This window comes from Staurois parvus, unplaced genomic scaffold (genome assembly GCF_062004578.1).
Source record: "Staurois parvus isolate SC_StPar_1 unplaced genomic scaffold, SC_StPar_1.0 ptg000320l, whole genome shotgun sequence".
In the NCBI taxonomy this organism is placed as follows: Eukaryota; Metazoa; Chordata; class Amphibia; order Anura; family Ranidae; genus Staurois; species Staurois parvus.
The window spans coordinates 20,884-46,816 of record NW_028318116.1 but is presented as its reverse complement, the minus strand read 5'-3'; the positions used below and the strand labels follow the sequence as shown (position 1 = coordinate 46,816).

At 43.5% G+C, this 25,933-nt stretch overlaps 1 protein-coding gene across 3 annotated transcripts in view; it reads right to left on the bottom strand.

Moving 5' to 3' along the window:
* The window catches only part of RNF20 (ring finger protein 20), a 50,493-nt gene that overhangs the window by 7,223 nt on the left and 17,337 nt on the right, over positions 1 to 25,933 (bottom strand). For all 3 annotated transcript variants that reach the window (XM_089683654.1, XM_089683653.1, XM_089683655.1), the window contains exons 9-19: positions 25,394 to 25,513; positions 24,868 to 25,047; positions 22,457 to 22,592; positions 18,050 to 18,171; positions 17,615 to 17,976; positions 9,788 to 9,905; positions 9,557 to 9,706; positions 8,359 to 8,571; positions 2,196 to 2,321; positions 844 to 984; positions 302 to 403 (exon numbers count right to left, since the gene is read on the bottom strand). In XM_089683654.1, coding sequence (XP_089539780.1) covers positions 302 to 403; positions 844 to 984; positions 2,196 to 2,321; positions 8,359 to 8,571; positions 9,557 to 9,706; positions 9,788 to 9,905; positions 17,615 to 17,976; positions 18,050 to 18,171; positions 22,457 to 22,592; positions 24,868 to 25,047; positions 25,394 to 25,513 — 1,770 coding nt within the window. The remainder of the gene's footprint in view (positions 1 to 301; positions 404 to 843; positions 985 to 2,195; positions 2,322 to 8,358; positions 8,572 to 9,556; positions 9,707 to 9,787; positions 9,906 to 17,614; positions 17,977 to 18,049; positions 18,172 to 22,456; positions 22,593 to 24,867; positions 25,048 to 25,393; positions 25,514 to 25,933) is intronic.

The following is a 25,933-nucleotide window of genomic DNA, read 5'->3' as shown; positions in this document are numbered from 1 at the left end:
ATAGGGCGTCCACCCGGAACGCTAAGGGATTTTGGCGGCAAGAGGTTAAAGCGGATTTGATATGTTGATATTCATTTACTGTATTTTGTATACAAAATTTTATCTTGCTACTTGGGAGTGAATGGTTGCCAAACTAATTTTTGTTGTATCTTGCATACAATGAAAATAAAGTGTCTTATCTTCTATCAAAACTACATAAGTAATATGACCTATTTTAGTGAACCTGTGCTTTGAGCACTATTGTACGCTTCAGTGAGCCTAGATGGCAAGATGCTGCGAGAATGCTTCGCAGGAAAGTTACCTTGAACTCTTTGATCTCCTCCATTAAGATTTTATCACAGGTGGGCACCATATCAGGTTTCTTGGTGGATTCCAGCTTTTTACGTAGACGGGAGATGTCCTCCTAAAAGCACAATAAAAACACGCATCAGTTGCAAGGTACTTACATATTGAGAATTAACTTTGATCTGTACTGAATGTGCCTTAAGCCGGCCATACATGGATCAAAATGCCACCGGTATAGCAGGGACAGGCTCAATTCCAATCCACATACAGCATGGGCAGACTGGTTCTACACAAGTTGACCTATAGCCAACGGTGCTGATCAGTGTATTCTGACAGCGGGAAAGTCTCCTTTGGAGGACTACCCCATCCAAATCGAGCCCCAGGCAGAAACTTGTTCCCTGAGCATACTCAAGGCCATTCGCTGGTGAAGACCAGACAGAAGAAAGTCCAAAATCTGAGTGATAAGAGTATTCCCTAGTGTTCTGCTGTCTGTCCTCGCACAATGCACAAAGGCATTGCCACTGCCCAACTTGCACGTTCCAGGGCTGCCAACTTTACCTGTGCTCTCTTATAGTTGAATGAATCCTTTTCCCGGCTAGCGCTGTTCTCCACAATCTCCTGCCGCAGCTCCTGCAGCTTCTTCTGTGACATGTCCATCTGGGCCCTAAGTTCCTCTGCCTGCTGGGAGGCCTCCATTGCCTGGAAATAAGAGAAAGGATCAACAGTGATAGCAGGACAAATCTTATCAACAAATTAATATTACCACATTCTGAGACTATTTTCTTAAGACTTTTATTAAACAAATCATGGAATATAAACCAACATGTGCATCTCTATGGGAATTCTGTATGCCTGGGTGTGAAGAGAAGAGATCTCAGGAAAGGTTGCATAGCATTGAGTGCCTGGCAAGGGGCTACAGTCCTGCGTGAGAGCACTGTTAAAAGACCCTGCTCATTCTGGTAGCAATAGGTAGCAGAAGCAAAGGGAACATTTTGCCCCATCATGAAGCAAGTCAAGCTTGGATGTACCATCTCATAGATGGCAGAGACCTTGCAACAGGAAGACACAGGAAATGGAAAAAAAGAAAAAAAAAAAAAATAATGGAGTCAACCTTGGCCTTCTACAGGTGATGGCATGATTTACATATAAAACTTTATCTGCTTACATTTCTGGATCATTTTCTATGCAGTTGAACAAGTAACCACTGTTTTTGCATTGTTTCATCATATGCAAAGTTGCCTGGGACACTATTCATTAAAGTGCAGGTAAACCACAATGACCATCTTGTATTTGATCCACAATGACCTTCTTGTATTTGATCCACAATGACCTTCTTGTATTTGATCCACAATGACCTTCTTGTATTTGATCCCATTTGGTCTTTTAATTGTAACATTGAAAGTGTTATCTTACAGCTGTGCCATTAGTGCAACCCTTCCTCCCCCAAAAAAAACAAAAAAAAAAACATTGATCCTGTCAGAAGTCTTGTGAACTAATAACTTTTCTGCGATCTCTGCTTGTGCTACACTCTCATTAGCTAAATTGTTCCCAGCTATCTCTGAGGATTCCAGGACACTTCTCCCCTCTGTTATGCAGATGAGAAGTGTGTAGCTCTAACCTGCTACTTGTCCTAGGTTAACAACACTGCTCCTCTCTGGGCACAGTATAGGAAATATGTCCCTGGCTGGATCACCATATGAAAATATTGGCTAAAATCTTAAAATTAAAAAAAAAAAAATGTAGCTACATCTAAAAGTTGTTAAGTTGTGATATATTTAATGTTTCCTCTTGGATTAGGCACTCTTAGTGAAACATCAAACGTCAGTTTTTGGGGAGTTTTTCCTCTGAAATGGAAGTGTGTTTAAAAAAGCCTTCTAAAGTTATCAAAAAGGTGCACAAAATAGTGTTACCTTGCGCTTGCTGAGGTCCAGTGCCTGGGTGCGCAGCGTCAACTCCTTCTCTCCTGTGGTGATGCTGCTCTGCAGTAGGTGCTCCTTCTCTTCCAGCTTACGCAAGACCTGCAGCTGGGCATCTACCTGTCATTACAAGTCACAGTGAGACAGCCGTGGGAAACAGTGGGAACAAGAGTAGGTAAAATATAAGCAGATAACAGCCCAAGTCCAGGTTTGCTGTCATTTTAAAGTCTTAAGGTTTTTCACCTTAATGCATTAAGGTGAAAAACCTTCCGTGCTGCAGAATCCCCCCCCCCCCCCTTACCATTCTTACCTGAGCCCGATCTGATCCAGCGACATGTACGAGAGAAGCGGCTCTCACCATGGTCTCCCTCCTCCCTAGACAGATTGATATCATTGGCTGTCAATCAAATCCTGTGCAGAGCAAGTGGGTGGCAGGGCTGAGCCGCCCACTCTGTGCCAATGAACGCAGACAGTGTGGCTCGGGAGTGAGCCTGCATGAGTGCCCCCATGGAAAGTGGCTTTCCATGGACGCATTTGCTGAAGAGTCTAGTGCGCCAACAAGGGACCTGAGAATAGGAGGATAGGGACTGCTTGGTGCAAAACCTTTGCACAGAGCAGGTAAGTATAACATGTTTGTTATTTTAATGTCGCTTTAAATAGTATGGCAATCAAAAAAAAAGGGCTCTATGAATGGAGGAGGCGGACCATTAATTTATCAGCTCATCCTCTATTCATAAATAAAGCACTTATCATTTTTGAAAGCTATAGTACACGTTATATGGAGGAGGGGGGCAGGGAATAAATGGAGGGTATAGTCTGCACTCTTGACAAGTGCCTATGACAGGTTGAGCAGCTATAATAAAATTCCTCTAGTACTGGAACATTATTACTGCTGCGGCTGTGTTGGGGAGAAGGGCATCATAAGACAGAAGGTTTCAGCTATGACGGTAGCCTGCACCAGCACAAGGGACACTTCTCACTGAAAGTAAGTACCATCCCTTGTGCATTAAGAAAAAAAAATACACTTTAACTAGATAGTATGCTGCAAACTGATTATATCTGTACCCTTTCACACAAATCTACCCACTTATACAATTAAAAACACAGTTTTTATAGCAGCTAACCAAAACAAGTACTAATTAAAATATACAGGCTTCCATTACCGGATTCCCAAGTATACTAATTCCCTGGATGGCTAGATTCAGTGCTGGCTCAGTTACTAACAAGCAACAAGTCAGATATTCAAATGTGAACTTTTGTTTTAGGATAATGACAAAACCTATTGTTGCAATAGTTTCAATGTGACAGCCAGCATTGTAAGGAGAGGCCAAAAAAGGCAAATAAGTCTCTTTTATAAATACATCTATATGACCCCCAACATGAACCCTTCAAATGAAAAAAGTTATGTCCAGGTGCTAATTTGTGCCTATGACTGACTTTTCAGGAAAGTCTATACTAAGACATGCAACCACTTCATCCCAGAATGCTATACATGTAGTAGGCTACTGTATTAGTTCATGGGTTTTATTTGCCCCAGAGCTGCTTTTTCCTCATTTAAGTCTTTGAGAATGCAAAGGCATCTTGAATTGGAACAAATGCAGGTGAACTACAATGAATTATGAATGATCTCTGAAGCATCTAGAAACTATATAAAAACACAATGCCTTTGTAGTCCAAAACATGTGTACAAATAGCCGTCATGTTCAACCAATAAACAAAGTTAAATAAAATAACCGCTGCTATACTGCTACAGGGCGGCACCTATGCCCAGAATCACATATACATACGTGATTTTGCATTACTGGGTAAGGGGTGTGCACGAGCGCCCTACCCGCACTGCCGTTCAGGGCCATGGATGTCAATCACCGGGTTCCAGCCGGTAATTACCCGCTGGTGTCCAGTGATTACCGAGCATCTCCGACAGGGAGGAAGATTGTTTTGTTTACAAACAATCCTCCTCCCTGTCAGCTCGAGCACACTGCTCCGGATAGCTGTGCACAGTACATCCATCCCAATCAGTGTGTTTACAGTGAAGAACACACCCCCCACCCCCTAGTAAAACACTCCCAGTAGACAGTTATCCCTTTGATCGCCCCTCACATTAACCCCTTCCTGTCCAGTGCTATTAGTACAGTGTCAGTGCTTTTTTGTTTTAGCATTGATCACTGTCGGTGACACCAAGTTAGTTTCTCCCCGTGTCAGAATGTCCGCCGCAGTCCCGCTAAAAGTTGCTAATCGCCGCCATTTGTAAACACTATAACTTTCACGTAAACTAATTAATTTACACGTATTGGGATTTTTTTTTAGCAAAGAAATGTCGCAGAATACATTTTGGCCTAAATTAATGATGAAATTTGATTTTTTTTTATTGGACATGTTTAATAACAAAAAGTCCAAAATATTGTTTTTTTTCTCAAAATGTCAGCCTTTTTTGTGTTTATAACGCAAAAAATAAACGCACAGGTGATCAAATACCACTGAAAGAAAGCTCAATTCGTGGGGGAAAAAAAAGGATCTAAATTTCATTTGGATGCAGCGTTGCATGACCATGCAATTGTCAGTTAGAGTAACGGACCGCCATAACGCAAAAAATGGCCTGGTCAGGAAGGGGAAGGGGGTTAAAAACCTGCATTCTCAGAACACTAAACCTGCAAGGTAATCCAGAGAAAAAATACCTTATAAAGAGAGTGTTCCAATTTGCTACAATAGGGAAAAAAATCCTTCCTGATCCCCTGAATAAATCAAATACTCCCCTGGGTTAACAATATACAGTGTTATTACTCCCAAATCTTAGTCACTGCAAAATTGTGGCTTGCTGGGGTATATTTACACATTCTGATTTTTTAATTCGTCCTCTATGGCTGGTTTAACCGAAAATGTACTTCGCATCCTCTACAGGACTGCTGAGACAAGATAAATGACCAGCTGCTTCCGGTCTAACCAGAGTAAGAAGCAGTTAGGCAAAACCACTGTGCTACATTGTGGAAAGCAGGTCCAGCTGTTGGCATGTTCATATACAGCATAAATTGCAAGCTACACACATGAAGATTTGTAAATATTAACAAACTTGAACAATTTTAGGACATTTTTTTTCAGGCTAAACAGACTGTGGAAAGGTTAGATTGTCTACCAATAATAAAACCTTTTCCTTCACCTCAACTCAATAAATCAAACTAAAAATTAATTTAAAGTCCCAAAAAATAAATTTAAAGTCCCAAAAAATATTTTTCAGTCCACCAAAATATCTCAATCAAAAAAATAAAACTAAAAATAGTGTATTACCTTCAAATAAATGTATATACCTTTTAAACAAATAAGTATATACTATAGCTGTGCAAAAAGTAATATAATACATTGACATAAATATGCGTAACACGTGAATCATGCAAAATCACTCTGTGTACACTCCAATAAACTAATGAAAAGTGATAAATTGTGTACACTCAAAAACAGCAAAAAAGAAAATAAAAAAATAAAATAAATTTAAAATGATTATAAAACCAAATTTAAAAAAAAATATATAATGTAAACAAATAAAGTGAACACTCCGTGACCACCTCTAAATGCCAAGAAAGCATACAATTACCCTCATGGAGTAATATCAAGCTTTAAGGGATACTCAGATGTTATAGCAGTCACTTCCAAGCTCTCATTAACTGTATGTAGGGTAAACCTTCAATTCTCCATAATCCTCATAAAAGATAGAAAAGAAGAAGTCCGGAAGTGATGAAGCGCGTCAGGGGTTGTAATTGCGCAAAACCGGAAGTGGCGGCGCGGCCATTTTGTTGACTGGAAAAACGTGGTTTGGATATCAGGAAGTTGCTGTGACTGGATCATGGGAATTTAATACTGAATATTCCAAGTCCCTAATGTAAGATGCTGTATTAAATGTTTTAATACTCATTACAATATGCTACATGGGTCTTTTCTATCTTTTATGAGGATTATGGAGAATTGAAGGTTTACCCTACATACAGTTAATGAGAGGTTAGAAGTGACTGCTATAACATCTAAGTATCCCTTAAAGCTTGATATTACTCCATGAGGGTAATTGTATGCATTCTTGCCATTTAGAGGTGGTCACGGAGTGTTCACTTTATTTAAGTTATATATATTTTTTAAATTTGCTTTTAGATGCATTTGAGTGTACACAATTTATCACTTTACATTAGTTTACTGGAGTGTACACAGTTATTTTGCAAGATTCACGTGTTACTCACAGTTGAATCTATTTATGTCAATATATTATATTAATTTTTGCACAGATATAGTATATACTTATTTGTTTAAAAGGTATATACATTTATTTGAAGGCAATACACTATTCTAGTTTTATTTTTTCGAGGTATCACTGGGTCCGGAATGCTGGAAATATTGAAGTTGGACACACAGGATTGAGATATTTTGGTGGACTGAAAAAATATTTTTTGGGACTTTAAATTAATTTTTGGTTTGATTGATATATTGAGTTGAGGTGAAGGAAAAGGTTTTATTATTAGTACTTGCTTTCAAGGTCGAAAGTGTGACTTTTTCTTGGGCATAAAAGTTGGGTATTCACTATAAGAGTTATTTTAGGTTATAAGTTGCCGAGTGATTTGGACTTTGTATGGACAACTCATGCAAATTTGGGATTTTGTTTTTTTTAAGCCTTGCAATCCCGTATGCTTGTCACTTATGAATTGTATCCTTTTATCAACCAGCTTTTATTGTTTTATATGGTTGAGGCTTAGATTGCAGGCGGTTTTGCACTTTTTGGGTTGCTTGGTTTAAGTTGTCCACCAGCCTCTATCTGGTGTCCATAGTGGCAACTACCGGCTTTTAGATTTCCTTGATTTTTTGGGGGCTTTATGTTACCTGATAGTAATCACATGTTTGGTGCTTAAGAATTTGTGTTTTTGTTTATTATCTTTTTTTTATTGCCATCTGTCTTCACAAAGAGATATGCCCATTCTTGTTGTATTGGTGAACTTTATCAGACATGCAGTACAATAAAAACTCCCCCCTATTTATTTATTTCAGGTACTTATATAGCGCCATCAATTTTCGCAGCACTTTATGTACATATATTGTACATTCACATCAGTCCCTAACCCTCAAGGGGCATACAATCTAAAGTCCCTAACTCACATTCATACATACACATACTAGGGACAATTTTAGACAGGAGCCAATTAACCTACCAGCATGTCTTTGGAGTGTTGGAGGAAACCGGAGTACCCGAAGGAAACCCACGCAGTCACAGGGAGAACATGCAAACTCCAGGCAGGTGGTGGCGTGGCTGGGATTCGAACCAACGACCCCTACCGAACTGTCCTGTCCCAGTTTATTACTACAGGTACGAGGAGGCTTAAAAACATTTTGATACCAAAACAAGTGCCACACTATATATTTTTTTTACAGTGAATCACATGAACAAAAGCCAAATCACTGGTCATGTGAAGTTGGCAGCTCCCCTTGAACAGTGACCCATCCCCTTCAGCAGAGATTATGTAACCAATATTAATATATTTGATCACAAGGAAAACTCAGAAGCTTCCAAGAACAGCAGTTTCTTTTGGATAGGAAAGCATTCAAAGAAAAATGTGTAGGCTGCTATTGCCGACCCCCCTAATGTTTCTTGCCTGGCTGTCATGCTGATCCAAAGTTTTTAATATGCTATGAGATAATGTGCATGTCTGCTTTGGCTCAGTGACTTAGCACTGAAACAGCCAGGGAATTGGCTGTTACAAGTTAGCAATGTAAGTTTTTACCATGTAAAGGTTTGGTGGGGGAGAGAAGGCAGGATGAGGAGGTAACGAACAACAGGCCTACTTTAACCCTCCCGGATCTTTAAGGTTTCTAAAAGCCAGCAGACAGAGGCTAGTCTTCAAGTCATGTGTCACATGGTCAGAAAGCTCCTGATCACAAGCATGGATTGGAAGTTTGCCAATCACTCCACACTCTAAGCATGGTAAGCAGTTTAGACAGGTATGCGCATCTCGGTATTAGGGCTCACATGCCGAGCAGCCGCATATATGTGTATGGCCAGCATCAAAAGGTTAAACAGTTCCAAAATACACTAAAAGTTTGTCATTAAAAGAGAAGTAGTGTTGTCTGCCTTCCCAGTGTGTTCCTTCTGACAGTACAGATTCATATGTCTTGTGGTGTCACACCCTACCTGTGTGCGCAGCGTGAGCAGCTGATCTGCCAGTTCCTCCTTCTCCTCTTTGAGAAGTTTATGGATCTGGTTAGACTTGATCCTCTCAGACATAAGTTTGAAATTGGCATCATCTTTCTCCCGCAGCTGCTGCATCAGACGTATGTTCTGCTCCTGCATGTCTTCAAATGCCTGGCCAGTGACGTCCATCTCTGACAGCAGAGCCTCTTCCTCCTAGGCAGGGCAACAGCAATGAAATATGGTCACCAACACGTGTTTGATATGAAGATGTTTTCCTATAAAGCTATCCCATCTAGAAAACAACAAGTTGTAAAGAGCACTTTGGGAGGTCCAAAATCCAGCCATGCTCCACAGGGAGTTGTACAGGCAAGATTTAAAGCAGCTCTGTTTCAGAAATAAACAATAAAACCAAAAGCACGTGCATAAGATAACACTTTTTACCCGTTATGCTGCTCATTCACAGAATCTACTCTCTACTGCTGAGCACAGGAGCTCTTAAAGGTTCTGCATATCTGACACACTTCCGGGTGTGTCAGATGCCAGGATCCCCTCCCCCCCCCCTCACTGTGCTCTGTGGTTCCTTCCACTGGTCTCTACCTCACTACTATGTCCTGTAGTGGCATAGGTGCATGGACCCTGAGGGACACACATTGAAATGTATCAGATGTGAATATCCTTCAGGCATCTTTCCTCAACAACAAAGGTACGATGAATAGACATCAGAACAGGCAAATACAAAGTGTCTTCTTTAACAAATGCTTTTTGTTTTAAACGTTTTATTCAGAAACTGATTTTGTGTGGTGGTGGTGTTTTTCTGGGTTAAGCAGTGCAAAGTAGCAGGTTAATAAAAAGTTTGTTTTAGCACCTTATAGTGACCACTTCTTATCCACTTGCTACTATGAGTGAGAAGAAGCCCCATTGTAGGCTCCTAGTCAATCCTAGATGGATCTCAACACAGGGCTGAGGACTCTCTCCCCACCCCCCGGGTACCTGAGCAAACTATTTTAAAGCACCACCACTATCACATGGAAGAGAGGATTTTCATGCTCTCCTATACCAAGACAGGGTATTTCTCATTACTTCCAGGGGTGAATGGAGCGGCAGGGGAGCGGAGGGAAGGTAAGTGATTAATGTAGGAGTGGTCAGAATTAAACTGAATTTGCTGCTAGGGCACAGATGCTAAAATATCCTCAGTCACCTGTTTAGCTACAGACAGTCGTTTCTGCAGGGCTTCGGTTTGTTCTTCTGCTGCTCTCATCCTCCGCAAGGCATCCTCATCTGCCATTTTCTTGCTGTCCCTTCGTTCCCTCTCCTCCAGTTCTCGAAGCCTCTGTCGTAGATCTTCCAGCTGATAAAAGTGAAACACAGTGAAAAGGTCAATTGTTCAGCAAGAAAAAGTAGGTGGAACTCTTAACAGAGCCAACTATACCTCTGCTTTGCTTTTTCTCTCAGCTGCCATTAGCTGAACCTTGTCTCTCTGTTCCTTGGGAGCTGAGCGATACATGTCCAGGAGGAGCTTCATGTCTCTTAAAGACTCTTGCACTCTCCTAGAACAAAACAAAGATACAGGATGATGGAATGTGGGGAGAGCTCACGGAAGACAAAAGGCGGCAACTTCAAGGAAACAATAAAACAACAACTGATAGGTTGGTTGAAGAGATTTCTGAACATGTGATCCAAGCTTTGCCTACATGCCCTGGTCATTACAGCAAGATGTGTCCCTCATGCTGTTCGATTTTAAATTTCTATTTAGGACACAGTAATAGAGGGTTGAGACTCCATGGTTGGGGTGTGCAAAGACAGAATCTCTCCATCTATAAAACAATAGTTTGGTGAGCTAACAATTAATATAATGCAGCTTACCAGTTCTTAAAAAGTAGTGGCTACATTAGTTTATTTTCCTTTTATTTTCATCTGGTGATCTGGCCAGTAACACTTCCCACCCTATGTTGTCTCCACCCTGGATGGAGGAGCAGTGAGCACAACTTTGGATAGCAGCATTGTTAATCTAGGGAGTGGGTAGTGTTAGATTCACTAGCAAGTTTAGATGGTCTTTACTAACAAATTAAAGCTGAACTCCTGCTAACACTTTTAAAAGGTAAAATGCACCTTTAGGGTGGAACGTGTAACATGTTCCCACTGCTGCAGCATCTCCCCGATCAATCGTCTGTAGTGACAGTGAACCGTGGATTTTCTCCCCAATCTCGCTGTCACAATTTTAAAAACACGGTGCCCATGCTGGGCTCCACCCACCCGGGTCATACATTCACAGAGTTCTGTGAATGGGAGAACTACAATTACTGACAGCCTTTGGGGCTGTCGGCTTGTAAGTCTCAATGAACTTCCAGGGTGTTGTGGATCGCTCTAGGTAGTTTATTGATGCTTCCTGTCGGTACGCAACTGCTGGCTCGTACAAGGTACAAGCAGACAGCTTACACTGACAGTCAGTAAGAGCCCTGCATTGCACCTGCAATCTGCTGTTTGCAGGTGCAATGCTTTATAGTCTCCGAACATAAGAAAATGAATAAAATAAAGGTGAACTTATCCTATAAAGCAGTTACAGCAACTGTTTTCCCCTTCTTTTTGGGACAAATGTTTTACATAAAAGCTGACCATTGTAAGCACCCGTCAGTGTTAAATGGTTCGTCACAACCCTCACTTTTGCTGGACAGCTTGGTCTGTGAAAGGAAATTTAAAAATAGTGACTTTACTGGCCGGATCACAAGGTGAAAATAAAGATAAAAAGCCCAAAACAGAAAACTAATGCAGCCACCACAACTAAAAATTGGTAAGCTGCAATAGAATACATTTTTGTTTTTGGGTTTAATACCACTCTAAGTGAACTTCTAGCTTGGCAATCCATAGCAAAAGCAACTCCAGTTAAAATAGAATTTCCACTTTGAATGTAGTGGTTTTGATCTCCTGGGCCCTGTACAATGTGAGCCCAGAAGTAAAATGTTCCTTTTTGAGTATACCGAGTTTATTGCTGCCCTCCCCAGCTGCACAGTTAACTTTTTTTGCTCCTTGGTCAACCTAGAACAAGGGAGTATTATTCCCACGTAAGTCTCACGCCACAACTTGGAGCATACATAAGCTGGGGCTCTCTCTTTGCCCCCATGCGATAGCAATGGGGGGTTGCAAGACCAAGCACCAGCACGGTCATACAATGGTCTTGTGGAGGGGGAAGGCAGCCAATACATCAGAAGAAAGGGAGTAGAAAAACAGGATTTTTTTTGTTACTCACTGGAAAATCCCTTTCTCGGAGTTCATTGATGGACACAGCGTCCTCTTCTTATCCATGACAAAGTATGGTTTTATAGCCCCACCTACTGAAGTAGGACACTAGGCAGAAAAAAAAAACTTCAGCACCTCCTATGGGTAGTCCTCTCTGGGCATAAAACCCACTCTCTGCTTTAGGACTCCAGTCAGTCACAAGCCGTGTCAAAAGGAGAAAAAAAATCCATAGAGGGGTGGGTGCTGTGTCCGTCATTGAACTTAGAGAAAGGGATTTTACGGTAACAAACAAAAAAAAAAAATCTTGTTTTCTCTTACATTCATTGATGGACAGTATCCTCTTCTTTATCCATGACTAAGTAGGGACGTCCCAAAGCAGTGCCATAATGAGGGGTTGGCACACTAGCTAAATGTAGAAAAAACCCCAGAGCACATGCCAACACTCAGAACCACCCCAAGGGGTGCTCAGGAATCCTAAACAGCTGCCTGAAAACCTTTGTGGCCAAAACAAGCAATGAAAGATGCTAAAATATCACCTTTATAGAACATATGGCAGAAGACCCGGTCGTCTCTTGCAAACACGAAAAAACAGACTCCTGATGTCAGAACATTCATGAGGTGCGAACCACTCCGGATGACTGCGCTGTAACAGGTAAGGTAAGATCCTGCACATTAAAGGCATATGACTGCACAATAGTCAGTCGAATCCAAAAGGGAAATAGTGGCAGAAAAGGCTGCCTGTCTTCGGACTACCCGTGAGCACAAAGAGAAACAAACCTTCTGAAAAGCAGCTGGCACAGAAAGGTACACGCTACCGTATGAACCACATCTAAGAAATGCAGATCCACCACCTTAAGAAGCGTTAATCGAGGACACAGAGAAGGAAGGACAAGTCCTCATTGAAGGGAAAGTCCGACACCACCTTTGAGAAGGGGAGGGTCGAAGTACCCCTTATCCTGTGGGAAATCCTGGTAATGCTAAGAGACTGTGACCAAGAACGCAACTTTCTGTGCAAGTATAACTAAAAGGTTATCCTGAATACTCTCAAGGGAAGGCCTCAGAAGAGCAAACACTACTAAATTCAAGGTCCCATGGAGGCAATGGGGAGCTCCCCGGAGGCACCATATAACTAACCCCCTGATGAAAGTGCACACCAAGAATGCGCAGCCCCGGGATGCTGAAAGAAAACAGCCAGAGCAGAGATTGGACCCTAAACGTGCTAAACGCTAATGCTTGATCCACGCAACAGTGGGAGGTAGGCCAACACCCCAGCCTCTTAAAAGGGGCAAGGATGGAACCCCAGAGCTTCGCATCAACCAGTTTTCTCCAGGTGCACTGACAAATCTACTGGGAGGTAGAAAATCCGTTAACATATTCGGAATCACCAAGCCATGCAGGCAAAACCAGCGATGGTAAAGCAGAGTGGAACACTGGCCCCGATATAAAAGATCCCCTTGAAGAAGCAGCTGCCAAGAAGCATCCTCCACTACCGCAACACGCCAGTATACCACGGACTGTGAGGCCAGTTCAATGCCACAGGATGATCTGGACCCTCTCGACCTCCATTCTGTGGCGTAGACAAGGAATCAGTCACATCCGCCAGGGGTTCAGTGATCATGCCACGATCCTTTGAACCATTCGGTTGAGACATAACTCCAGAAGATCCCCATCTTCCAGCGAAGGCAGAACCACACCTCTGGGAACAGGGCTCCCCTCCCAATCCAGCATCTGGTGGCTGAAATGATCCGCTGGCCTGCATATGACTCCCAGGGTATGCACAGCAGACAGAGCCAGAATGAACCATTCGGCCATCCCAAGATGTGAGAAGCCTCCAGTGCTGCTGTTGTCCTTTCCGTGCCCTCTGATGAGTGACATACGCCATCATGGAGGTGTTGTCCGTCTGGAGCCGATTCGGCAGAACCTGAAGGCGATCCGACCAATGCATCAGTGACAATCTGCTCGACTGAGCTTCAGAGCAGTGATGGGCAGCCAAGCCACCTATGGAGTCCAACAACCCTCAATCGAATCCGATCCAAAGCCTCTGCCTCAGCCCGACAGGCTGGCATCCGCAGTAACCACAGTCCCCTGAGGAAGGGAGGACCTCCTGTTTCGTACAGCCAGTAACCACAGCCAGTAACCACAGCCACCAGAGGAGATAGGCCCTCACCAACTGCCCACGGTAAATTCAAATGCCCAGGGCAGCGGGAAAACGAGTCCCTTGCATAAGATCGCACTCTGCAGTGTTCTTGTATGGAACTGGACATAGGAAAACGCTGAGAACGTAGCAACCATCATGCCCAAATTCGGAATGCAAAAGCGCAGGGAGGGTCACTTGAGAGACCAGAGCTGCCGAACCACTGACAAAAGTTTCTATTGTTTGTCCGATAAGCATAACCCCTAGCCCAGCTCTGAATCGAGGATCATCCCCAAATACACCGACTTCTGGAGGTTTAAGATCCAACAGAAGTCCTGTAAGGAACGCATGCTGATCTCCACACTGCCCACCAGGTACAAGTTGCACTCCGCCCACAGGAGCAAGTTGGTCAGATAGCCAAGCACAACAAGTCCTTGTAGTCTTAGCAAGGCCAGGACCGGGCCTGGCCTTGGAAATCACCCAGGGAGCTGAGGGCAGCTGAAGGGCAGCACTACAAAATGATAATGTGGGTCCCCATTAGCAAAACGTAGGAAACACAGAAGTCCCTGCAGATGGGAAAAGCACAGGTAAAACATCTAACATCCCTCTGGTGAAGGGAGGCCACCACTGAGCGAATGGATTCCATTTTGAACTTGTGAGCCTGTACGGAGGGCATTCTCGTCACTGAGATCCAGGATCAGGCGAACTCAGTCTTCCTTTGGAACTGTGACCAGGTGGAATAAGAATCCCCTGAGCAGCTCCGACTTGGGTCCTGGAATATCACTAGCCGAAGGAGCATATCCCGCACAGCCCTGTACAGGGCCTGCAGACGATCAGCAAGAACCGCAGGGTGAAGGAAGAACCACCTGCCTGTAGGAAATTAATGTAAACCATTTTGTAGCATGAAGGAATGTATTCATGGACCCACTTAGCAGGAATAAGGGAAGTCCACCGGAACGGCACCCAGCCAAGGCAACTCCCCACCCTAGAACCCGTGGGCTTCCGGGGCCAGGGATACTTGGCACCTTTCACGGAGCTTTTGTCACAGAACCCAGGGGAATTCAAAATCGGACTATGAACCAAGGTTGGTCGGTCCCGTTCTCCTGCGGGGCCTTTTCCCTTCTTGGACTAAGGCAATAAAGAACCCTTGTCACCTAAAGGTTCTTGACAATATCGTCCAGCGCAGTTCCAATCAGCCAGTCTTCCTGGAAGGGCACGTCCGCCAAGCATATTTGGGAGGTCTGATCAGCTGACCAACAGTGGAGCCACAGAACTCGTGCAGCACTACCACCGAAATGGAAAGTTTTAAGAGGATCGGAGCTGTGGCAACACACGTCACAAACGTACTTTAGGCCTTGGACCAAATGGCATGCCAGCTTCATATATGCTTGAGGCAAGTATCTAGAAGTCAAGACTTGTTGGGGAACCTTGGCCCAATCTGTTTGATACAGGGATACCAGGGCCAGGACAGGCTGGAATGCAGATCCGATGATGGTGAACAGGGAGCTGGCCACCACCTCCACCCTGCACTCTGCAGGACCATTACAGGAATGAGATTCCTCACCCGGCTCACCAGGGCCTTGGTCAGTCAGGCTATCAGAAGGCCACCACAGGAGGAGAGGTACACTTCTCCAGGAGGATTTCCTGAAAGAGGTAACGTGCTGCAAAGCGCTTGGGAAGAACAAACAGGCACTTCGGACGACCCCAGGTCTTATTGCAGCCAGGAAAGCGGAGAATACGCTGACCCGTGTGACTACAGAGCAGAGGACCCGTACTCTTCCTCTGAAGACATCAGGGAAGCAGCATCAGGATCCATGAGGAAACACTCTTGCCTGACCACAGGGCGACCCCACCCCTAAACGGGTTGATCTCCAACGTTTGATCAGAAAATAGGCTGCGCCTACAGCGCCTTCCCATACCACCGAATGTCCTAGGACACAGGAACCAGGCAAGAACAAGCCCCACCTACTTGACCTCCAGGCAGAAGCAGGGGGGACCTGGTACCAGGGATCCCTGTGTGAGGCCCCAAGCTCCAGCAGGAGCATAAGCATGTCCAGAGGGAAGCACAGGCTGCCACCCCATGGCTCATCTGCCATGGTCCTTGCTAGGAGGAATATAAATAGCTCATACAGAGCTACTGCTGGCAGGACACCCGGAAAATGGCGCCAACTGGGACTACACAAAGATGGCCACCGGCAAGCGGCCCATCATTAAAAGGCAGAAACTAGAGGAGAAATGCCTCAAGGTAACAGGGCAGCGCCCCAGCCTGCCTGCAGTCTATCCCTCGGAGACTCGCCCCTCCTGAGGTGGAGCTGGCCTACCACTGGACAAGGGCAACCAAATGCAGCAGGCTGCAAAGCTCTGGCCTGAGTTTTTGGGTCGCCCGGCCGCACTGTACGCCCACCTGCAGAACACCGGTGCATAGCCCTAAACCAAACGGTGGAGCACTGGTTGTCAAACCCCGCCATGCCCCATCAAGCAGAAGCCCAGACATCCCCAGAATGTAACCAGGACACACACCTGGAGTCCTGGAAGCAGCCACACACCCCACAGCCGGGTATCTCTCCCGGGCCAACTGAGGTGGGGGTCAGATGGAAGCAAGTAGCATCATCCAAAAAACGCCAGCCTACCTCAAAGGTTAGGCCAGTCCAGAGTGCAAGCAGGTAAGCCCCATGTCTGGCTGTCTAGGGGGTGGGGAGGAGGGTAAAAAAAACCCATTAAAGTCTGGGGGGGATGAAGGGGACCCCACAGGGCCGACCACCTCAGGGAGCGCCCGCATCCCCCACCACACCCAGGGAGGAAACGAGAGGGGCATTTCTACTTACCGATCCATGGAGTGTGCAGATAGGGCTCCCGTGACAGATCCTCCTCTCCGCTGAAGTGGGGGGCTGTCAGCTAGGGGTAACATTGTGACACAGACTGTAAGCGCCCAGTCATATGTGTCCCTGCAAGACGTTTAAACTCTCTGGCCACCCTTGTCCGTGGGGCATCATCACGGACGACCCAGCGCGGAGCTAAAAGTCAGTGTGCTCGCTGGTCAGACTGAGGTAACCACTGGATCTAGATTACTCAGCCCGTTGCCTAGCCCTACTGTTGATAGAAGATCTCTGCAGGACCAAATCCCAGTATAAAAAAAATAAAAGGCCATGGGACCATAAGTCATAGCAGAAAAAAATATGTCCATACTCCTGAAGACACTAGGCAGAATGACCGGAGTCCTATAACAGAGAGGGTGTTTCATGCCCAGAGAGGACTGCCAATAGGAGGTGCCAAAGTTTTTTTTCTGCCTAGTGTCCTACTCCTGTAGGTGGGGCTATAAAACCCTACTTAGTCATGGATAAAGAAGAAGATGCTGTGTCCATCAATGGATGTAAGAGAAAGGACTACTTTTCCTCCTATAAAGAAGAAAATTAACCAAAACGAGATTGCTTCCAGCTTTGGGAGGCCCAAGACTAAGAACAGGAAGCAGAAACAGAAGTCTGCTGCTTTCCCCCAAAAAACATTTGGAGAAAATCAGTATGACCTAATCAAGCTGTTAGAATGTGCTGTGGATCCCAAAAATGGACTCTACATAACAGCCCTAGCAGTCATGGAAATAATTTTTACCAAAGGATTTTGTTAAAGTGCACAGAAAGAAATGTAAAACATAGAATGTTCCAGAACGTACAAACAGTTCCTTGCTGCACTGTTATCTGTTATTTCCAGCATAAACTACAAGCTCCTTCTAAAGCCTCCTCTTTTCTCTATCATGACTGGCATATATCATTGTTGATGTCAATGACAGCAGGATGCAAAACCATTGTCAAAAAGACTGGTTTGACAGGAAAGTGTAAAAAAACACTGGTTAGAATTTTATGAGATGTGCAAACAAATGCTAAAATGCCTTACTTGAGATCAGCCTTCATCTGTTTGACATTCTCTGCCTCCTTGCGCTTTGTGTCTGGCTCGTGTTTTGATTTCTCCTTGGAACTGTCACCTCGGTCTTTCTCCCGCCCACGATCCCTCTCTTTCTCCCTCTCCCGCCTCTCCCTCTGTTGTTGCTGTTGCTGCTGCTGCTGCTGCTGCTGTGGTGGTGGCGGCTGTACCTCCTCTTCCTCTTTCTTTGGGATGACCTCTGGTTGTGGTGGGGCTGGTGCTGGAGGTGCAGTTTCCTCTGGCTCTGTCTTGATCTCTATGGTTTCTTCTCGGGTCTCCTCCACACTGGACTGTGAGGGCAGCAGGAAGATACCACTAGTACTGCGAGAACGCACCTAAACACAAAAGAAGAGTTGTGATACCGCTCCTCCTTTTTACACACGCCATGCAGTTCCTTCACTGATTTACCTTACTGATTTCACTTTGGATCTCTCGCAATCGCCTTTTGTACCTCTGAACCTCCCCCTTTAGCTGGTGATTGTGGTTCTGCAGGCTGCTGATCAGATGTCTCATTTCACGATTAATAGGGCCTAAAAAAGGTAAACAAAATGAGTTTTTAGGTTGAAAATGTGTTTATTGAAATTTCAGAGCAATACAGAAAAAAAAATATTTGTATAAAATGAGAAAAGACTCCACAATAAGGAAGTACACCACTACGTAGGTGGGTAGATATAGGCATATACACAAAACTATATGTAGTCAACGCGAGAATTAGCTGCATCCCCAAAGACCTCAATAATACAACATGGTGAGTAACAATATACCTAGGAAGAAGCCTAAGGGCCCACCAGGGGACTCAAGCAAGGGACAAGAGAGGGGCAAATAGGACAAAAAGAAAGGAGAAGAAAGACAAGAGAAAGAGTAGGCGGGAGACTAAAGCCAGACTGGACCGTGACGTATTAAGCTGTGCAAAACCATGCATACAGGAACAGGAGATAAACTAGCTTGAAGAAAAGCAAGCAATCCAGCACATGGGAGAAAAGCGAATAAAGGAAGTATCCAGGATATTATCCAAGTCTTGAGTTCAAGTTCCAAAATCAGGATAGGAGTTGGACGGCAGAGAAAAAAAAAAGAAGGGGGTAGTAAGCTAGCTTTCTGAGACTTAACAGATCCCAGGAGTGTAGACAACAGAACAACAGCAGGTAATGGGGTGGGGGACTCTTCATGGGCATAGCAAGAAATCGATGATTTGCGGGTGAATAGAAAATGCTGTGTGCCAATCCTCGAGGGGAGATCTCATGGCATAAAATCCATAGACCACAATTCAGTTAAAGTGGGAAGACAGTAGATAAAGTGTGATGGGGGACCTCCGAGAAGAGACATAAGCTTTCAAACTCCATGAAAGGCCCATGTACCAGATCTGAAGAGTCCATGGATTTATGAACGACCAACAGTTGAAGTTTCGTGAGCCAGTTCAAGGTAGACGCTGCACTGGAAACAAGCTGAAGTTAATTGCACAAAGGAAATCGCCATGGTCCAGTTCAATCTAATATAACACACAAAGGTAGCCATATGGAGACTGTCATGGAGGAGAGGGTTATCAAAAAGAAGCGAGAGCGGGCTCTGGACAGTTGAAAGAAAGTACTGACCACCGCAGCAATACCATTTGCCTAGTGAGGCCATACCTACTGGTGAGAATGTGGAGAAAGCAGAGCAGCACTCGAAGGTCTACAGGAGACTGAGTCTGTTCTACTAAAGTGGAGAAATTCAGGAAAGGACGTGGGAAACACTCTAGGAGACCAAAGCTAAAGAGTGATATAACTCAAAATCAGGAAAACCCACCCACCTTGTGATTTCGGGGAGCAGAGAGTCCTTTATTTTAGTCTGGAAAATCGACGGCGCCAAATAAAATGTGTCGCAAGAGAATGTAAGGTAGTTTAGGAAAACTGTCCATCTTCAAAATGCAAGTCTTCCGAACCATGGAATGTTCATATTGTGCCAAGGATCAAGGGACCTGCGAATTTTGGTCAACAGAGGGCTATAGTTCAGGGAGTAAAGATCAGAGTGGCATGAAGGGATATCTGTGCCTAGGTAGGTAAAGAATCTATGCTGCCAACAAAAGGGAAAATTAGTTTTGATAGCAGAGAGGATGCTACTTGGGAGGGAAATGCTTAATGCTTCGGTTTTGACAAGGGCTCTTCCCATTTTTAAGGCCCTTGATGGCCCGCAGAAACTCTCAAAAAGTCTCATGAAGAGGAGCATCTAGATCGTGAAGAGGAGCATAAGCAGAGTCGTCCTCAATAATAGGCAAAGCCATCTCCTGTATATAGGAGCCTGTCTCAGACTGAAAGGCAGAGGGTAACCAATGTGAGCAAGGGGAAAGGGGCGCAGATTATATTGTTGCAAATAATAGTGACGAAGTTTGGAAGCAATAGCCATATTATTATAAATTTAATATATTTAATATAAAAATTTTAATATTCGTGGACAATAATAGGCATGTGATTGCTTTTGTGTTTTTAAAAGGTGATCCCTGATGAGGCATTCGGATTTCCCTTAATCAACTCCCCCTAGTGTTATTACCCCTAAATGTTAGTATCCAGTTATATTTTGTGCATTCAGGAATGCATCCATTTTTTTTTTCCCAAAACAATTTACTGAGCTGGTCAGTACTCATTCTTGAGGGAGTCTATTTAACATTTTCATAGCTCTGACTGTGAAGAAGCCTTTTTATACATGAAGGTTAAATCTATTTTCCTCCAGAGTGCTCCCTTGTCCTCTGCAATGGCCTGAATAACACTACAGCAAGTTCACTGTATGGACCACTTATGTATTTGCATGTTGATCATATCCCCCTTAGTTGCCTTTTCTCAAAAGAATAAATTCAGTTCCTCTAATCTTTACTCAAAACGGAGTTCTTCCATCCCTCTATCATTTCGGTTGCCCTTCTCGGCAATTTTTTCCAGTTCCCCAATATCCTTTTTGTGAATTGGTGCCCAAAATTTAACTGCATATTCCAGATGAGGTCTTGCTAAGGATTTGTACAGGGGTAAAACTGTGCGTCTCTCTCTCTCTGAAGTCTGTAAGTATTTTAATCCCAGAAAGGATTTTGCCAGCATTAGAAACTACATCTTAGCATTGCATGCATCCAATTTTAAGTTTATGATCCACCACAGTGGTCTCCAAACTTTGGCCATTTTCTTGCCTTTAGCGACCCCTTAGGGCACCATTCCTCCAAATGACACCAATGATGGGGCACTATTCCACCAATACGAATGACAGGACACTACTCTTGGTCCTACTGACCAGAGGTGCTATGTCTGTTTTTTACTCTCACTGAACACCAAGTCAGAGGCATTGTTTACTTCCCTTGTTGCTGGGGCATTATCTACTACTGGGGGAACACAATCTGAGCCCCCCTAATGTATGACGGACATAAAACTGGTCATTTTTATAGAAAGTTTGGAGACCCTTGATCTACCAGAACACCCAGATCCTTATCCACCATTGACTCACCCAGTTGTACTCCTCCTAGTATGTATGATGTGTGCATGTTTTTAGCCCCAAGCGCAAAAACCGTTACATTTATCAACATTAAACCTCATTTGCCACATAGTTGCCCAATTAAACAGTGCATTGAGGTCGACTTGTAAATTGGAGACATCCTGTAAGTACGTTATTCCACTGCACAACTTGGTGTCATCTGTAAAGACTGAAATTGTATTTTTAATCCCAGACTCTATGTGATTTATAAATATGTGAAAAAGTAAGGGTCCCAACACTATACCTTGGGGTACACCACTGACAACCCTAGACCATTCAGAGTATGAATTATTTATCACTACTCGCTGAACACGGTCTTTTAGCCAGTTTTCCTTCAATTTACAATTTTAATTTTGTAAGCCTGTAGACTTTACCTTACACATTAGCCATGTGTGGGGAACTGTGTCAAACACTTTGGCAAAATCCAAGTATACCACGTCCACCGCCACTCCGTTGTCTAAGGTTTTGCTTACCTCCTCATAAAAAGAAATCAGATTTGTTTGACAACTTCTGTCTTTAGTGAATCCATGATGTCTGTTGCTTACCAACTTTAGAAGTGTCTGTAGTTACTAGGTAAAACTTTGAACCCTTTTTAAACGTAGACACCACACTGGCCTTATGCCAATCTAGTGGCACCGTAAAACAGAGCTCAACCATATCAATTTTGAGCCATTGTGGATCATTCAGGGCTATGCTCCCCATTAAGGACTTGAACTTTTGCATTTTCCTTTGTATACACAGAGCTGCAGAAAGTATTTAATATAAACTTCTATTTGACCCCAGTCACCAGCTCAAAATTATATAGTAAAGGGCCTACATGCCAGACCTGACCTTTTTACTCCTAATATATTTGCAGAAAACGTTGGGGTTTGTCCTACTCTCTTTTGCAACCTGTCATTAATTTTCAATTTTTACAACCTTGCTTAGCCAGCTGAATTAGCAGCACTTTGATTAATTATTCTCAGCCTGTACCTCTGGGATTGTTTTGTTAAACACTGTATCTTAATTTTATTTTTGACAGAGGTTAACATTTTGATCCTTTTGTTTTCAAGTGTAAGCAGACTTATTTACCCCACCCTGCCTTTGCGGCTGCTATTTAGCTATTGTCCTGCATGTACTAAACAGCCCCATATAACATCCAGGTAAACTGGATAGATAAAAGTTGTTGTACAGCAGGATGAGCACAGAGCTTATGTGTGTGTTTTAATGATAACATTCCCTCCCAGTCTAAATCTATGACAGCAGACTTCAGCCTTGGAAAATTTGCTCATTTTAAAATTTAAAAAAAGTGTTTTTTTTAAGTCCTAGCAAAACAAATTTATTTTACCACACCTGCTTGTTCATTGGCAGCCAGCGTCTGCTCAAACTCAATCCTCAGCATCTCGTACTCCTTTCGCACTTGTGCAAGCGTGTCCTCCAGCTGTATCACCTCAGTGCGCACCTTTTTTTGAAGAGCCACCTCATCCCGCTGAGATAATGGAGAAAGGAAAGAACTTCAGTAAAATATGCCAATAGTCAAAGAGGAAAGCAACCATGGAAATTTGCTTAGGGGGTAAGTCCAGCCTAAACTGATATCTAAAGGTTTAAATACACACTTAAAAATACAGTTACTTCAATAAATGCAGGCAAATTATGCAGGCTTACACATATAATTCTTATTTTCCTTTATGTTTCACTTTTTGGATATATACAGGCAAATGATGCAGGGTAAGGCACTTCTAAGTGCAGTATTCCAAGGTCAACCTTTAATAAAAGAGGTTAAAAACACTTACCATGTGGTAGTACAAACAGGTTCTAATGTAATCCATCAAAAGCAGGGCTCTGTCCTCTAAGTGATGGAGCCGCTGTGCCAGCCAGCAGCTGCAGAGGGATCTTGAGAAGAGGTGCTAAAGATGGCTGCAGCTCTATCCACTGGAGCTCATGCTGGAATGCACGCTGTGCACAGACCAGAAGTGAAGCAAGCATGGAGCGGTGACGTGTTTTGGAGCATGCGCAGAGCTCCTTCTTCAAGCCAGTCTTCAGGCCCAGCTATTGACAGATTACATTAGAGCCTGTTTGCACTACCACATTGTAAGTGTTTTTAACCGGTTTTATTAAAAGCTGACCTTGGAATACTGCACTTAGAAGCACCTTCCTGTTTCATCTTCTTCTACACAGAGTTTGCTTCCACTCTGTACAAGTGCTGCTCAGTACCGGTTTTCCTAAACATCATCCATCATTGGCTGCCATACATTCACAGCATCGTCCACCGACGTGCCCTGCTACCCACTTTAAATGATACAGGGTTACAAAACATATTTCCTATTTTTCTATGTTCTTCGCCTTTTTGATACATCCCCTGGTTCCCACAAGTGCGAATTGCCATGCGACTTGAACGTTCAAAGTCACATGACAAATCACACATTAGTGGCAATGGAACTATTCAAATCACTGAGACTCAAGTCGCAGTGACTTTGAAAAAAGTTCCTGCACTATTTCTGTAAGATTTCAGTGCGACTTGCATTAACATCTGTTAAATGAAGTCACAAAGATCTCGGCAAACCGAATATGAACTCGCACTGATAGTCGGCTTTGAAGTAGCGCAATTTCAAAGCCGCACTGGTGTGAACCAAGGCTAAAGGTCCAGCCAAACTGCACCACCTTTCGTTTACTTTGAAGTACAACTGCAACTTTGTTTAAAATATCAATATTGTAATGAGTCTAGCACACTCAATAAATTAGCATTATAAATGGTAAACCTTTTTTTTTCCCCCCAGATAAACTAAGATTTTGCAATAGTCTGCTATCTTAAAGTGGAAGTTAACGTGCAAAAAAGAAAAAGAAAAAAAATCTCCCTGCATGTTAGGAGCATAATGTCTCAGCTCCCTGTGGCTTCCATCTTCACCCGGTCTTCCTGCCAAGCCGCGATGACGTCACTACTGAGCATGCATGTGGGAGATTCAACCGAGACACGAATCGCTCAATGGCTCTCTCAATGGACATCAAGTCGTCCATTGATAGCACAGTGTGCTTGCGTGCACGTTTAGGAGTTATTTACTGTACCTACAGGTCAGCCTTATTATAGGCTTACTTGTAGGTAAAAGATAATATATATTAGGGGGAAAAAAAAAAGGACTTTACTACCACTTTAATCCTGTTGCTAAAATCAATGAAAATTATGGCAGCTTAACTCATCAATGACCATCCAGGCTCCAGTGGGGAAACTAGAACAAAAGTACAATTCTCTACAAATCCCAGCATTCAATGTACCAGATGACATTTACTCCAACCCATCTCTGTGCATCCTTCCCATTTGTTAGCGGAGTGGTTGAAACTCAAACCACAGTTTAAGTGTCAAACAAAGAGTACATACAGTACATTTCTTTGGACGTGCATCATTTTAAAAGCTTGTTCCCAATTGGTTTGAATGGGCTTGCCAAATAGAATTGGGGTAGAGGGGAGATTTTCCAATGGGAATTTTTCTAGTAAGCTCCCTCCCCCATGGAGTGATTTCCTTTCACTTTATATGGTGTCTCAAGACTAGAAGTGAAGAAAAATCTCCCCAAAAAGGGACAAAAAAAAAAATAAACAAACCCTGACAGTGGTTTTAACCATTCAAAGCCATCAAAAAAAATCAAATTTTTGATACATGTAGTTGCACATGCTGCATTTGCATTATTTTTTTATTTTTTGTTGTATTTTCTGCTGTGAAATCAGGAATATTACTCTAAGTGATAATTAAAGAGGGTTAAAAGTATACTCACTTCAATGAGCTCTAGCTGACGCTGGTGGTTGCCGCGTGTCCCATGCAGCAGAGAACGAGCCTCATCCAACTGCGCTTTTAACTGCAGTGACTCATTGTACAGGACAGAGAATTGTGACTGCATGCAGCGGTATTCTGGACACAGCCGCACGTTCTCCTCTACTGATCTTGACAGTTGCTCCTGGGCAGCACAGAAAAAAGAAATGTCCCAGTTGAAAGTCCTTTACTTACAATACAGCAAAATCCCACAGCCACATGAACTAAGTATCTCACAACACTTCATTCATACCAGCCGCACTACTCTGTTCCCCTACTTGTGGTCATATACCTAGACTGCTTAACTCAAGCATGGAAGAACAACAGCCTTGTGCTTTAGCTTAGTGTCCAACCTCTTGGAGACAGGGCCTACACCCCAGAGGTCTGCAGTGTTCTTTAATGAGCTTTCAAGACAAACATCAGTTACAGATGGTTCCAAACTACAGAAGCAAAGATGTCATTGGGGAAGGAAGCGGAACTGAAGAATTAACCTGCAAGTCCTTGTTCTCTGAAGTCACTTCATGCAAGTCTTGCTTGAGCTTCTCCAGTTCCTGAAGGCGGTTCACAGCCAGCTCTTTATTCATGTCAACTTCAGTGGTCATTTCTTCAAACTGTCAAATAAATAAATAAAATCATACCCAACTGAACAGGTCTCAAGTGCCACAAATAAAGGAGCCCTGACAGAGGCACAAAGTCTGCTGTTAATGGAATTCAAATTGCTCTGACAATGGGCACATGAGAAATCAGGTGTATGGACATGAGGTGGCATGGCCAATCATGGGCCAAGTTACACCCCAGTCTGTATGCCTATCACCCCATACACCCATCTTTTGTCAAAAATGTCAAAAAAACAAACAGGCATCCCCTTAAAATGAGTTTCGGTTTTCGATTCTAAAAGGGGTGCAAGATACTGGGGCTGATTTCCTAAAGGCATATAGACTGCGTACTTTACAAGTGCAGTTGCACTCATTTCCCCCCAGAGATTAGTGAAAGTGGTGACGCTCTGCTGACTTCCATCATCCAATCATATG